The 16579-nt window shown below is 45.0% G+C and overlaps 1 protein-coding gene across 1 annotated transcript in view; it reads left to right on the forward strand.

Annotated features, from left to right (window-relative positions):
* The window catches only part of LOC306816838 (IgGFc-binding protein-like), a 156519-nt gene extending 140147 nt beyond the window's left edge, over positions 1–16372 (forward strand). The window contains exon 8 of the mRNA XM_079333289.1: positions 16363–16372. Within this exon, the coding sequence (XP_079189415.1) occupies positions 16363–16365 (3 nt within the window). The 3' untranslated portion in view covers positions 16366–16372. The remainder of the gene's footprint in view (positions 1–16362) is intronic.
* Positions 16373–16579: the final 207 nt, after the last annotated feature.

The raw sequence follows: 16579 nt of genomic DNA on the forward strand, positions 1-16579 counted from the left end.
TTCTCTAAGATCAAAAGGATAGAGAATAGCTCTGTCATGATTCAGCCCCAATGCAGTGATAGGGAATATTGAATGTACTGGAGCATTACATGTGGTCAGTGCAAAGGCTGTGGCTGTGTTTGTGCTGGGGTAGTAATTTCACCAGGATTGGAATTCTTTTTCAAAATCATGGGCATTATCCAAAATTATTCTCCGAATTTCAGTAGGAAAAGTGGCTTCCTCCACTTCTTGTACAATTGAGGCAGCAACTGACTGCATCCACAATTAAGCCTGAATAAAGCAGAGAGCTAAAGAGATGTTAGCCAATGTATTCATTAATACTTCTAAATCAATACTATTCAAAATTCCCCATCTTGTTCCCACAACAGCGGTTATGTCTCTTGTTTGTTTCTTGAAAGGATCCTCCTACTTTTGCAACCAGGTTGTCCACCCCTAGAAAAGGTGAACAAGCTGGCAGAATTACTGAGACATTGTTTTGCATTGGCAATTTGACTTGTTTAAAAGACAATGCCAGATTAAACAATATTTGTTGTTGACCAGTTTTCTGAATTACTCAAGGTCCAATTTCAAAAATTTTCAAGCTCAGTATAACCGGTGGTTGGGTAGTAGGTGTTATAACATTAAGTTTCCCTCCATGTTTTTTATTGTTTTTACCACATAATTTCATAGGAAAATTGTGCAACAGTTCAATTTTGATTTTGAATCTCACAAAATGAAACACATCTGTAAGGTCCTGTGCCATGACTGCATACAGGTTTGATGAGGGATTCAACAATTAATCCCGTGGCATTATTCTGTGAAAAGTAAACACAATAGAATCTGCCACAAAGAGGCAGGAGGTTAAAATGATGGAACTATCCAGCATGTAATGCGTACTGGAATTCTGTTAACTTCCCAATCATTTTGCTGCCAAGAAGGAAGCCACTCTGTACCTCCTTTAAACACAGCATGAGAGTCAGTGTAGTTGCAAACAAAGGAGGCACTCCACACTTCAAGCTGGAAAACACCCCAAATAACCATCAGCACCCCAACCCAAGAGTCACCCCATCCCCCCAGCAATAATTTGTTCAGCAGAAGCATTAGTGAATGAAGAATTAGTGAACAAAGATTGTTTGGGGGAGAAAGCAGAAGCTACTTCAATTACTGAGGGAGTTTTGTCGTAGCTGCTGCCCAAGTTCTCAGTTTCTGTTATTGCCAGATTTTTTACAGTTCCTTCTGTTACTGAGGATTTCTGGGCCACCCCTTCAGGGGGGCAGTCCCAGTAGTCGCTGTCTTCAAAAACTTCACTTCCTGAGAAGGTTTTTGAATTGTCTCTGAGGCAATTTGCAAGTTAGGGCTTTCCAAATGGGAGATTATTTTTTGTTGAGTATCCCTCACTACTTCTATTTCATCTCCTCCCATAAGGGTATCATCAGTATATGGATAAACAGCCAGAGTGCCAGGATTGGGTTTTTTTGATTGTCCATACAGGTAAGATTTACAAGTCCTGTATAACCGGTTTGATGTGTATTTTGGCACCACAGGGAGGAGGATATTGTTTTACATTTACAGGTAATTGCATAGGTGATTTATGGCCAGCGGAGAATTTAATTTCATATATAATTTGCAAGCAGGCAGATTTTTGAATGGTTTCTAGGAGTTGGTCAGGGGTACCAATTAAAGCTACAGGGTTTTCCCTTTCCAAGGGGTTAAGCCTGCCTGCCCAAGTAACAGTGTGCTGAGTTAGGGACCAAAAGTTAAATTTGTCACCCATTGTTAAGAGAGCTCCATGGCCCCAGTGGCTACTAACTTCTTGTGTAGCTAATTTTAATATGAATCGGGACAGGCAATGAATATGTATTAGGTGTATTGTGCAATCCTAATTTGCAGAGAATTAAAAGAGAGGCAGAGTTCACCAAAGGTGTGCGTGTTTTTGGAGGAGCTATCCCCCTGGAGCGCTGAATAAATACATACCTACTTTTACACCTTATTTTGTGTGGTATAGAGAGTTTTTCCGCGCTTCTCAGGGCTGGGCAGGGGGCTCGGGGCCCCCAGTGCAGATCCGTCCGTGCCGTCCCCCTCCCCCCGAGCCCCAGTTCCGCTCCCGGGGGTCGCTGGATGCGAGGGGGTGGCGCAGGTGGGGTGGGAGTGGGGAGCGCTGGGCGCTGCGGCTCTGCCGCTGCTACAAACACATATTGTGGGATTGGCTTCTCCTGAATATTCAAATTAATACTTTATGTGTAGTGTTTTTTTAAAATATAGTTGTTTTAAAAAATAACATAGGCTAATAATATGTCTTTGTAATAAATAAACTACCTACTTAATTAAATAACACCCAATGAAAACACCTACTGCAAATAACCAGTTACCAGCAACAACAGTCTATAAAACTTAAAAATCGCAGCCCAATTTAAAACTAATAAAAAAAAAATTAAAACTACAATAAAAAAACACGTTCTAAAATGCAAACTCAATAAATAGCCAGATAAACACTTCCTAAAATATAAAAAATAATTTATAAAAAAGTTTATAAATATATAATAAGTTTATAAATATACGACAAGCTAAAACATTTTAAAAATATCTCCAAAAAATCAAGTGTACTCTTAGCTAAAAACCAAAGACCCAACCATTATAAGCTTTTTCTTCATTCTTTGTCTCTTATTATCTTTTATTAAGCCTTTTTAAATCCACGAAAAAGAAATCTCATTTTTCATGCCACTCACTGAGGAGTCACTACTGAGCAAATTGTTCAGTGCCGGCTCTGGCAGCTGCTCAGTCCCAGCCTCAGCTCTTCCTTGTTTCTTTTTCTCTCTTTCCTATTTCTCTACCTCACATTTCTTGTTCCATTAAATCCATGTTCAATCAAATCCATATGTAGGTCTCCTGTGGTCTCATTTGCACCTTCACTGGGCGAAGGTGTCTCAGTGTCTCACCCTGCTGGGCCCCTTCTCACCACCATAGTTCTGGGATTCTGTCAGGGCTGCTCTATCCTTCTTCCCTCTGCTTTGAGCTGGGAATGGGCTGGAAAATGTCTAGCATGTTATAAATACATCTTAAAAATTGGCTTTTTGCAAATACGAAAATGAATGCTGTGTGTATAGTGTAAAAGTAACTCTGCTATACAGATACAGTTTTTATTTATGTTATTACCTAAACTTAGACACTGTAGTGAAATAGCTGATATAGTCATGCTTGTGGGAATTGAACTGCCTGGTTGGTTGGGATAACATCCAATGTATGTGTGATGAAGACCACTGCTAGAATCAGCACCAAGTAAGGACCAAAGCCCAGGCTGGAGGTGATAATAAGAATGAACTGAAACCACAGCCAAGAAATGTGCACGCTCTAAAAGGGCAAACTGAGAAGGAGCTGCTCTAAACAGTTCTTGGAACATGTAAACTACTGTGCTTGAAACTCGGAGGGGTTGACCAAGTATCCCAAGGCATATAATATAATATAATATAATATAATATAATATAATATAATATAATATAATATAATATAATATAATATAATATAATATAATATAATATAATATAATATAATATAATATAATATAATATAATATAATATAATATAATATAATATAATATAAATAATATGTAGAAACAACGGTTATCCCAAGGCCACAGTATTGAGATGTTTAAAATGATAATATCAGTAATTGGTGGATAACCAGAAGCACACCTCATAGAAAACTGGTAACTGCACTACAGTTGAGAGCCAATGTCTGCCCCCCAGGATAGGTCCTGGCCAGGGGTATTTGTGAAAACCTGTAAATATTGTGGTGCTGATAATGAACCATCAGCCTGTATTATAGGGAACTGTCCAATTACTCAAAACACCAGGAATAAAGGCACAAAAAGACACATCTGTGAGCTGCGAGGCTAAAAAGAAGAATTGGACTGTGTTTCAAGAGGTGATGACAATGAGTTTTACGAGACAAATTTGATCTTTGTTGAAGGAGGAAAGGCATTAATGGTGAACATGACAGTCAGGTACAAGCACTCCAACTCATCCTTGAAAGTTGCTGCCAGGAAGGTCAGGAAATATCAGTGCCTTCAGAAACTAACTCAAGATCTTACAAATGCATCAGACACTGAATTTTTGGGATTTCCTATAAGAGCACGAGAAAAGTGGTGTGAGAAGAACTGTTCTACTGTTGGCCGTAGGTCTCTCTAAGATGAGGCAAGAGAAGACTGCCTGGGCCCAGAGCATCCAGAGCACTGCTCTCCTCCATTGGTATGGTACATACTTTTGTGGACAAAGATCAATGGATTGTTTCTGTTCATGAAAATAAAAAATAAGGCTGAACGGCATAGCTGGACAGTGGGTAGGACATGTGGGAACAATTCAATTCTTTCAGTCGTACTAAGTTGGCCACTGCCCGTATTTGGGATAAATTCACCAATTTGGCCTAGGTGGATGGGCCACCTATACTCAACCTGGAAAAGAAACCTATTATCATATATGTGTAGTAAGAAGCCATGAATGATCACGACTGGTTCCATCTTGCTGACTGTTCTCCAGAATAAGATCAGCAAGGTTAACTGAGGCGTGCTCCCTCGAGCCGAGTCAAAGAGGATTTCTAAGAGCGACAGGATGTGCTGAAAATTTGATAGTCCTGCAAACAAAAATTCGATCTGCCAGAAGAGAACACAGGCCGCTGGGTGTTGTATTCATAGACATTGCTAAGGTTTTTGACCAGCAGCATATTCTACATGGTCTGCAGCAAAGGGAAGTGGATTCCCATGTGTCTTGGTTTGAAGGACAGGTGTCTGCCAATAAAGGCAGAAGCTTTTCTTTGGAATGGAGAATGTAAATTCCCTTCTTCCAAATTATTACTATATTTTTAAAATTAAGGGGCTCTCAGGCAAAGATATGGGAATTAGGAATAACAATTCTTTAATAGGAAAATTAAAATAGGGTTGGAATAGAATACAGACAGAGTCAGAATACAGCTTGACACCCTCTCAGTCAGGGTGTTGGTAGCAGTCTAATTAAATGGTGGCTACAGTTTTCCCGCAGTGTCAGATGTGGTTTAGCTGAAGTAATGGACCAGTAGAAGGATGCAGTTTTTTTCTGAAGGTCCAGGGATGATGAGGAAAAGGCCTGGTTTTCTTCTGGAATCCAGTGGAAGGATGGTATTTTGGTGTTCAAAATCTCAGTTTTTTTATTTAGGTAGGAAAGACTTGGCTCCTCCCCCTGGCTGGAGCATCTCCCAATATGATAATGTAATTTTATCAGTCATACAGTGGGACTTAATGGCTCAGCAGCAGATAATATCTTCCAGGAGAGAGGATGGGTTGTAGAAAAGATAAAGATGATTGCCCTGCCTAGTCTAAAAGATGGCCCATTAGCAGATAGTATGTGCCACGGAGATAAGGAATCGCTGCCTCACCTAGCTTCAACAGATGGTGAAAGAACACACAATTCTGGCCACATCAACCCAACACACCAGCTTGGTGAGTAATATGTATGAGAACATACATCATCACATGAAAGCCTCTTCAGAAAACTGACATACCAAAAAAATATACACCATCCCTAGACTAAGATACTTGGCAGACCAAACGGATGCAAAAGCAGGGCTCCTTGAATCCCTGACCTCCAGATTTGATCAGCTGTCAAGGAATGGCAATGCTTAACACCGTGCACATGTGATGTCATCCTGCACTCCAGCATGAAGGATGGAGTTCTGGGTATCCAAACATTGATGGGACTCAATCCAAGTGTCCAGGCCCGAAGATTACGTAGACTTGCCCAATATTTGAATGCTGCATTAATATTATGTGGGGCTTTTTTGTTATAGTTGGGATTAAATGTGTGAGGCGGTATTTTTTGTTTGGATTTAGATGTTTATTAATTTGAATTTATATTTTAATTTTTTTTATTAATTTATTTTTTACAGACTGGGAGTTTTACAGTACTTTAAGTTAACAAATTAAAAATGAAGACTTATTTTTTACAGGGCTTTTCAAGGATACATTTTTAAATTAAGAAATGCTGCTTAAATTATTTTTGCTTTTAACTTAATAACTACCTATTTGTGTCTTGTAATGCATATATTTTATTTAATTATAAAATACTACTTACTTAGACATATGAATTAGAAGGCAAAAAGAAGGAAAAACTTGTTCTAAAGGTCCTATTTTGATTTATATATATTTATATATATATTGCTGTATTCTAAAACTTTTAAAGTCTGAGTTTTTTACTATGTGATATTACTCATTTTTATTTAAACTACAGACTTATAATCTCAGTTTTATTATTTAAGTTTGGAAGTCTTTTCCATGACCTGAGGTTAAATGCAGTGTTCTCTTGGGGTCAGTGCTTGTCAGCACAGAAAGTCTAAAATTCTCAGTGACCAGGATTCCAACACCTTAAGATTGTTCGTGAAAGAAGAATGCAGCGATCAAGTATATAGGAAATTATGGATGAGAGCTGGAGGAGTTTGAGAAAAGATCCTGTCAATATGGGAGGCTAAACCTAAGATAGAACTGCAGGATGGTGCAGGTAATGCACAACACCAGAATTGGATGTAGCTACTTTGAAAACTCAGTATTGAAAACTGTGTAACTGGAGGAAACAGGAGTTTTGGTCCTCCCAAATTTCCCCTGCCCCAGTAATGCAGCTACACATGGGGAGGGGGACTGGCTCAGGTACCTCATGACGGAGCAGAGATCCACCTGCAGCCCACAGAGGCCCAGAATGGAGCAGGGATTCACCTGCATCCTGTGCTGGATCCTGCTCTGCAGTAGATCCATTCCCAGAGGAGGCCATGACCCAACAGGAATCCTGTGATGGAGCAGGATCCTGCAGGTCCTGTAGAACCCTGGGGAGAGCAGCTCACCTGCAGCAGGTTCCTGGATTGCTTAATGATCACATGGGGTCCCACAGTGGTATCCTTGGTTCTGTTGGGCCTCATGGCATCAGAATGGTCCCTTGGTTCCGTTTGGCCCCATGGTGTCAAAATCACCCATTGATTCCATAAGGCACCAAGGTGTCACAATGCACCCATGGTCCCATTAGGCCCCATGGTGTCACAATGGCCCCTTGGTTCCCAGAGGCCCCATGGTATCACAATTGCCCCTTGATTCTTTCAGGCTCCATCGTTTCTAAATGGCCCCTTAGTTCTGATTGGCGTCGAGGTTTCACAATGGACCATTGGTTTTGTAAGGCCACAAGGTCTCACAACAGCCCTTGGTTTCATTCGGCTCCATGGTGTCTTAATCACCTCTTGGATTTCTGAGGCTCAATGGTGCCAAAAAACCCCCTTAGTTTTGTTTGGCCTCATGATGTCCAAATTTCCCCTTGATTCTGTTAGAACTCATGGTGTCACAATGACCCCATTGTTATGTGAGGCCCCATGGTCTCACAATGGTCCCTTGGTTCCGGTGGACACCATGGTTTTACAAAGGACCCTTGGTTCTGTGAGGCCTCATGCTGTCAAAAGGGTGCATTGATTCAATGTGAGAAAATGGTGTCACAATGGCCACTTGGGGTTACAAGGCCCTGTGGTGATGCAATGGACCCTTGGTTCCATGAGACCCCCCCGATGGTACCACAATGGCCTTTTGTTAGCATGAGGCCCCATGGTGTTGCAATTGCCCCTCCGTTCAATGAGGCTTCATGGTGTTCACAATCACCCCTTGGTTCTTTTAGGCCCCATGGTGTGACAATGGACCCTTGGTTCTTTTAGGCCCCATGGTGTCACAAAACTCCTTGGTTTTCTTAAGCTCCAAGATCTCACAATGGCCCCGTGGTTCCGGTGGACATCATGGTTTTACAATGAACCCTTGGTTCTGTGAGGCCCCATGGTGTCAAAATGGAGCATTGCGTCTATGCAACCAAATGGTGTCACAATGGCCCCTTGGTTCCCTTTGGCCCCGAGGTTTCACAATGGACCATTGGTTCTGTAAGGCCACAAGGTCTCACAATGGCCCTTGGTTTCATTAGGCTCCATGGTGTCTTAATCAGCCCTTGGATTCCATGGTGCCAAAAATATCCCTTGGTTTTGTTTGGCCCCATGGTGTCACAATTTCCTCTTTGTTCTGTTAGGACCCATGGTGTCAAAATGACCTCTTGGATCTGTGTGGTCCCATGGTGTTCAAGAGGGCCTCTTGGTGCCATGAGGTCCCTTGGTGTTACAATGGCATTTTGGGTCTGGTACACTCCATGTTATCACTATGGCTGCTTTGTACAGATAGGGCACGTGATCAAACAATGCCCCCTTTGTTCTGTGAGGGCCCATGGTGTCAAAATGGTCCTGTTGTTCTGTGAGGCCCCATAGTGTCCAAATGGCTCCTGGGTTCCCTTAAAACCCATGGAATCATAATGGCCCCTTGGTTCTATTTGATCCATGGTGTCAGAATGGTCTCTTGGTTTTATGAAGCCTCATGGTGTCACAATGGCCACTTGGTGCCTTGAGGCCTCATGTTGTCACAGTGTTGCCTTGGTTCTTTGAAGGCCCTTGGTGTCACAATGGCTCCTAAGTTCCATGAGTTCCATGGTGTCACAATGGCCCCTTGGTTCTTTGAAGGCCCTTGGTGTGACAATGGTCCTTTAGTTCTGTGACGCCCCATGATGTCAGAATGGCCCTTGGTTTCGTTAGGCTACATGGTATCGCATTGACTCCCTGGTTCTCATAGGCCCCATGGTGTCAGGATAGCCCCTTGATTCTCTTAGACCTCAAGGTGGCACAATGATCCCTTGCTTCTATTAGGCTCCACGGTATCTCCGTAGTTACTTGAGGCCCCATGAAGCCTCAACGACCCCTATTTTCTGTTAGGCCTCATTGTGTCACAATGGCCCTTTGGTTCTCTTAGGCCCCATGGTGTCACAGTTGCAACTTGGTTCTGTTAGGCCACATGGTGTCACAATGACACTTTGGTTCTTTGAGGACTCATGGTGTCAACATTGGCCCATTGTTTCCATTATGACCCGTAGTACCATAATGGCCCCTTCATTCTAGGAGGCCTCATGATGTCACAATATCCCCTTGGTTTTGTGAGGTCCCATGGTGTCACAACAGACCATTGGTTCCAGGCAGAAGAGTCCTTGCAGGGATAAAGGTGCTCCTGCCCTGCTGCAGCCTCAGCCAGCGCTGTCCAGAGTGAGAGGAAGATGAAGGTGGCTATGCTCAGCATGGCCCTGCTCTTCTCCATCCTGCTGTGCCCCCTGGCACAGGCTAAGGTGAGGCACCAGCCAAACGCTGTCCCCGTACCCTGCCCTTTGCTGTCACCCATCCCATCCTTTTGGTCCCTTCAGGAATTCCATCCCTGCTCCCTCCTCTGTGTCCTCTCCGGGCTCCTCAAACGCCTCCCTCTGACCATTCTGGAGGCCTCTCCTTCCATGTCCCCCCTCAATCCTTTGCCTTTCTTCATGGCCACTGCACTGGGGCCCCCTTCAACAATTCCCAGACTCATTCCCCCTTCCCAAATCCTCTCTGGGTCCTGACACTTTTGTCCCCACCCATCCTCATTTTTCTGTCCCCACCCAGCCCCTCCCTTGCACTCCCATATCCCTACCCTCCAATTCCTTTCTCCTCCCCTCTACCTCACACCGAGACCCTTCCACACCCCCAGCCCAGTCCCTTGGGCCCTCAACTGGCCCCAGTTCAGTGTCTTTGGGTCTCCCTCCCACCCCAAACAGACCTCCTTGACAGCCCTGAATTCCCACCCCATTGCCCCCGCCCTGCTCCCGGCACCCATGTCCCCTCAAAGCCCCATGGGGTCCAATCCAGACCAAACTTTTGTTCTCCTTTCCCAGATACTCCTGGAAGGAGTCCAAGATGATCTACAGGAAGTGAGTGGGGTGCTGGGATTGGATGGCATCCCCTCAGGGAATTTGGTGGGGCAGTTGTGTCGCCCCATCCCTCCCTGGCACTGGGACCATCACAGTACCCGGTGAGGTCTCCTGGTCTCTCTGCACATTGATTTAAACAATGTCACTGTGGGAGTCCAGGGTACCTCCCTGGCTCCTCCGGGGATACAAAAACACCCCTGGCAGAGCCCTCTGAGACCCCCGAGTGTTGTCCAGGAGCCGCAGGGGCTGGATTTGGCTCCTTGGGAGAATTTGCCAACGCTGAGAGAAGAGACACAGAAAATGATGACAAGTAGAGCGTAAATTAGAATATTAGAATGTAGTATAAGTAAGTTTTTTGATTGTTTATATTAGGAGCCATGTGGCCAAGATGGAGGATCCCTGGGTGTGGTGGGCTTCTTCCTCCTTCTTCTTCATGTCATCCATGTTGAAGTTGCACCCTGGGAACCACAGATTGGATGGGGAAAGAACTGGACATTGTTGAAAATTTGTAAATATTGTATACGTAGTTTAGAGTATAAAGGCCTTGGCACAGCCTGCCCAGAGGTTCCTCTGCAATGGTTGACCTGCAGAGAGGACCTGTGTTGGGCTGGCTGAAACATTCTTAAAGATAAGATAAATAAACAGCCCTGAAACAACACAAGGTTGTCTCAAGCTGCTTTCTTGCCGGTGTCTCTGAGAGAACCAGACTTCTGACCACATGCATGCCCTCTCTGGGGAGGTCTCATGCCTGAAGAGACCCTCAGGGACCAGACACCTGGTGTGCCAGGGTGTGCGTCTGGATTCCTGGACTTGTGGGTGTTGGTAGCGTAGTTCACAAAGGTGAATACGCATGCCAGACCCTGAAAATCCACCTGAAGAAAGCTGCAGAAGAGAGACCTTGAGCCAGTGCCAGAAAAGCTAGTTACCAGACTTGTGTCGGAAGGGAGGATTCCAGGAATTCCTCTCCCTGCGCATCTGCTGGACAGAAGCCCAGAAGGACTCTGATTCGGGTCTGATAGCTTTGCATTTTGGTGAGTCAGTTCAGATCTAAGATGCACTACAGGCACACACACCATGGGTGGGTCCTTCAGCCATGAACAGGTCCAAATATTATCTATGTTAAAGTTTTTAGTCTCCTCACACCCAATTTCAGTAATGGAGGATGAACTCAGAGATTTGCTCGTGTGGGTACGAATGCGTTACCCCCGAATTTACACAAGTCACATATTTAAAGTAGGATTTTGGCAGCAGGTAAACAGAGATATATACCACACTGAAACAAAAGATAATAAAAAAAAAAAAAAAAAAAAAATAAAAAATAAAAAGATAATAAAAAAGATAATAAAAGATAATAAAAACAAAAGATAATAAAGCAAAGGATCTTTTAAAAGTAGCACAAGTAATGCTGGAAGCTTTGACTAGTGAAACAGTAAAGGTTTCTAGTCCTTTGAAGGCTATAGAGGGTCTTCTAGGACTGGAGGAGGGGGTGTTGCGGTGACCTGGTTCTGGGTTAAGCCCGGCACGGCAGCTCAAACCTCAGGGCCACTTGGTCCATATGCTCTAGACACCAACTTGGTGGACAGCAAAATGGCATTTATTGAAGGGTCACATGGGTTTTTATAACTTGGGCTGTTAGTGTAATTTCCTTCTGCTCATGTCTGGCTGGGTGAGGCCAGGCACGGAGCAAAGGTCTCACTGGAGGGGGGAAGGGGTCCTAACTGACCATACAGCTCGAATCCTTCCGCTCACACATCCCTAACTCTCCACATTTCCCGCCCCCCCTCATGATTAGTAAAAATCGTATAAAATTCTAAAATGTAGACATGAAATATCATGGGTTAGTAAAGTTAGTATAAAATTGTAAATGTGTTAGTAACTGGCATGCCTTAAAATAATTGTCAGCAGTCGACAAACATAAAGTTAACAGTTTCTAGACACTTTTTAACGAATAGCACCAATTTGTTCAACATGCAGGGCCCGAAAATTAGTATTAGTAAAATTATAGCGAGTGGGCCTATTAGGGTAGAAATTAGGGTGGTGAGCCATGGGGACTGGTTGAACCATGACTCGAACCAGCCTTGTTGAGCTTCTCTGTCCATTTCTCTCAGGTTCAGTCAATGTCTCAGTTCAGCCATGGAGTCTCTAATGACTCCGGTGTGGTCTGCATAAAAGTAGCATTCCTCTTCAAGGCAGCACACAGGCCTCCTTGCTGCATGAACAGGAGGTCCAGTCCTCGCCTGTTTTGGAGGACCACCTCTGAGAGTGAGGAAAGGGATTTTTCTAGGGAAGAAATGGATTTCTCAATTCTCTGCAAGTCCTCGTTGACGGTCATCTGCAGTTGGGCCAGTCCTTGATGTTGTGTTGCAAGGGCCAAGACGCCTGTGGCAGCGCCAGTACCTCCTAAACTGAGGAGCATAGCGATGGTGATGCTCGTTATCACTTCTTGCTTGTGGAGCCGGTCGGGTTCCTCGAACAAGCGGTACACTTCTTCTTCCTGGCGATACAGGACTCTGGGGACAATTAAAACTTGGACACATAAGTCGGTAGAATGATCGAATTTGTCAAGGGGTACACATGGGCTCACCCCGGATTGTTGACAGACTCATATCCCTGATGCAGCTGGGATCACCCAATGGAACTTTCCCCCTTTTAAGTTTGACGAATTCCTGGCAGACGTTGCCTATCCGTTTTGCCAAGGTTGCATTGCCAAAGCATTTGCCTTGGCCCGTAACCTGGCTTAGGGTAATGCCTCTCCAGGGGGTGTCCCATCTACATTTGCATGGATGCTTTGACTTTGAAAAGATGAATGGGAGATAGAGGGTTACACTTTCGTAAAAAGGGGGTTGTGCACCATAGCATAACCAGCATGATTCTGTGAGGTTCGGGTTGGATTGGTTTAATGATAAAAAGGTAGCATTTAACACGCTCAAGAATGGATTGGAGAAGGTTGGTTTGGCTAAGAGATCGGATGGGGAGGAGGTAGATTTTAGCATCTGTATTTTGTGGCTAATGCTATGGTAAACATGCCATTACACTGGTTATTGCAGTGCGAACTGCTGCTTGGATGGGAGTTAGGTGTTCTTCCTTTGCAACATGTCTGATCATGGTTGTGAGATTGGACCCAGATGGCAGTGATCTTAAAATGTCTTTGGTGGCTGAATTGCATTGCTGGCGTAGGCAGTCTGCCAGCACAGGACCCTTCGTCTCTGAAGGTAATGCAGAGGAATCTAATGCTGCCTGAAGACGGTCCACAAACTGATTGAAGCTCTCACTCTCACTTTGCTTCATAGTGGACCATGGCGAAGGTTTGGCTATTACTTTAGAAGCTGCACGGATGGCTTCTCGGGCATCACGGGTTGTTGTCATGACCTCATGGGCCTGCAGGCCTTCTCCCTGTTCTTGTGGGGTGATCATACTTGGGTCTGTGCCCATTAACCTCTGTATGCTGGATCCATGTATTGGATGGTCTGCCTCTGTTACTAAGGCTAGCTGCTTTACCCATATGTCCTCCCATTCTTGTTTAAAAGCAATCATCCCTGCCCCATCGAAAATTAGCCTGCAAGTCTGTTTGATATCAAAGGGGAGCATGTCATCTCCTCCAAAAACACTATCAATGAGTGTGGAAACCATAGCAGAATTAATTCCCCTGTCCGCAATAGCTTTGACAATTGCCTGCGCGTCCTTTGGGTTTACCGGCAAATAGGTTCTTTGATTTCCACCTGCCACCCCCACTCGAAATGGCAACACAAGAGTGGCTGACGGAGGCCACTCAGCACAAGCTATTTTTATTTTCAGGCAGTCTGTGAGTGGCGTTCGGTCTTTCTCTGATATCGCTTTAACCCACGCAGGAGTGTTGCTGCTAGTGATTTTATATGCTGCTGCTCCCTTTTTGAGTCGTCCTCTGACCACCTTCCCAGCCACCCATCCCAGCTCGAGTCAGAGTCTGAGCCAGAAGCCGGAAGCCGACTGGCTGGACACTTCCAGGCTGCTGAGCCTTTTCCTTGGGCTCCGCCCCCGCCCCTTTTTCCAGGGGTCGGGCTGTTCCCTCCCCCTGTGCTCCCTCTGCCTCCTGCTGGGAGAGGGTCTTTACCTATAAGGACCTGATTTAAAATGAGCTCTTTAATTGGTCTTAAGCTCCTTCTCAGGGGCTGCCCCTTCTCCTTGCTCGCCCGCGCTTGCGCTGTCCCATGAGCCTTCTGCATATCCGCCCCCTGTGCCACCGGTCCACCCCCCACCCCCCACCACGCGCTCCGGTGACATTTTCAAACGCATAAGGCAGGGGTGTCTTTTTATCAATCACTTCAGATTCTGAGATTGTAACTGCGTTCCGCGCCCCCTCTGCTAGCCCCTGCCAAAATGTCCATGCGCGCTGCCCCCCGTCCGATGGTGGTGAGTCCTGTCCCGAGGGCAGGGGAGGGGGTTCCGGGGTCCACGTGTCTGTGCTCCTGAGCGGTTCGAGCTCCTCCGCGGTTTGCGTAGCTGCCCCAATCCCCAGCTGCGGCACGGCTAATAAACAAGTTCGTGTGCCTTTCCAGGTCTCCTGCTCTTGTCAAGCCCTTTGCAGAGACTGGATGACTCTTGCCCACGATTTGAGGGTTTTCTCTGAGCCTGAGGACCTGGTTTCCTTGTTCAGAGCCCTCGTGCATTTATCCCATATCTCCGGATGGAGAATTTCTGCCCGGCTTAGCAGACAAAAAGATGCCAGGATCAGGAGGGAAAATCTGAATGAATGCTATCCCTGAGGGAAGTACCTATGGGAGGTGCTGGCGGGAGCATGAGGTTTGTAAATGCACCATTGGCTGCTTCTGAGGTGAGGAGCTTTAAAAAGGAGATCAAAAGTTTGCTAGAGGACCCGATAGGTGCTGCCCCAGGGGCGAGGGATGCTGGCCCAGAGCCTAACCCTGCCCCACAGACTCAGAATGCTGCCCCAGAGCCTGGGGGTTTTTCGTGTGTTTGCTAAATAAACAAGTTTTTTCCACTTTTCCCTAGGAGGAAGTTCTTCTCGAACTTGGTAGTGGGAGGGGAGAGGAGTTCTGGGGGTTTGTTCCTTAGGAGGCTCCTTTGGGAGATATTTCCCCTAATTTTGTCCTAAACCAGGACAAATATTATTGGCGCCTAACGTGGGGCACAAGAAAGTGGAAAAAACTTTATTACTTTGTAACTGTGTATTGGTATAGATTTATAATGCCTTTTGGGGTGGAGGCTGGCTTGTGGTTTTGGTTAGTAGAGTTTTTTGAGGTCGTAATACCTCTCTGGTCTCTGGGGTTATTTTCCTCTCCACAAATAACTCCAGTACTGTCCCTTATTTGTAGTTTTGTACTAGGGGGATACTGACCAAAATATTTATTAGGCTGGGCTTGGTTGCGATGACTTGTAAGAGGTTTATAAAGATGCTGGAATCTGTTCCAGTAATGTCTTCTGCTTCCCGGCTATGGTTATACACTCAGTTTGTTAGAGGAGAAGAAGGGGAGGAGGCTTTTCAGTCTTTATTTTCCTTTGTCTCCTCTGAATCTTTTACATCTTTATTAGAAAATGTGCAGTTTTCCCTGAATAATAAAGAGATCATCTTTCTGATGTTTAATTTAGTAAGCTTCCTTTACACAGTTTGCAGTTTATATAAAATGAGGGTTGAGATTACTAGAGGTGCTGGTGTGACTCCTGATTTAGGATCAGAGCAAAGTATGAGGAGTCCTGAATGCTGTGAGAGATGGCAGAACCTGGGCCAAATTTTAAAGGAATTTTCTGATCCTATAGTTTGGAACTTTCCACACGAGCAAATTCAGAACCCGTATGAGGTGGTAAAATATTTGAAAGAGAAGTGCCATAATAACCCTAAGGAAAAAAAGATTACTGCAGTGAGTTGGGCCCTGGCGTATGCTTATCGTACCCTGTTAGATACTGTAGGACCACAAACAGAGGAAGGGGAACAGGGAGATAAATTAGTTACTATCCCAGTTACTCAGGCTGCAGTTAACACCCAGGCTCGAGGACAGGGGCCAAATTAGACAGTAAGCTTCAACCAGTGGCTGTTGCCACCCATACAAGAAGTGGGATGCACACAACTAAGACTAATCGCCCAGTGGAGGATGATGATGATGATGATGCAGAAGGACCCTCAACACTCCTGAAATGAAACCCGGAGTCAAAGGGATCGGTGCAAGATCAGAGACCAATCTCGAATCCTTTTCCTTGAAGGACGTTCGTGGTCTAAGGAAGGATTATATGAGACGACCTGATGAGTTCATAATTAGTTGGCTGGTTAGGCTTTGGGATGTGGCAGGCAAGGTACAATTCTGGACGGCACTGAAGTGAGACATCTGGGATCCCTGCCACATGATCCTGTCATTGTTCAAGGGATGATGAGGGGGACTAACCCTCACGGCCTCTGGGCATGGGTCCTAAATAGTGTGGCACAAAGATACCTATATACAGATGATTTGTATATGCAGCAGACCCGATGGAAGACTATAGAGCAAGGGATCCAAAGCCTGAGAGAGATGGCAGTGGTGGAGATCATTTTCTCAAATGATATAACAACTAAGAATCCAGATTTAGTACCTTGTACCCCAGTGATGTGGAGAAAACTTGTGTGACTTGGGCCACCTGAATATGCATCTGCCCTAGCAATAATGAAACGGGATGACGTGTATGAGACAGTACTTGATATGGCAGAGAAGATTTGTGCATATGCGGATGCAGTACATGGCCCAAGCCATGCCAGAATTGCAGCTGTGGAAACACGTTTACAAGATTTAGAAGACAAGATAGAGGAGAATCATTGGAGACT

This window comes from Erithacus rubecula, assembly GCF_903797595.1.
Source record: "Erithacus rubecula genome assembly, contig: scaffold_90_arrow_ctg1, whole genome shotgun sequence".
NCBI classification, from domain to species: domain Eukaryota; kingdom Metazoa; phylum Chordata; class Aves; order Passeriformes; family Muscicapidae; genus Erithacus; species Erithacus rubecula.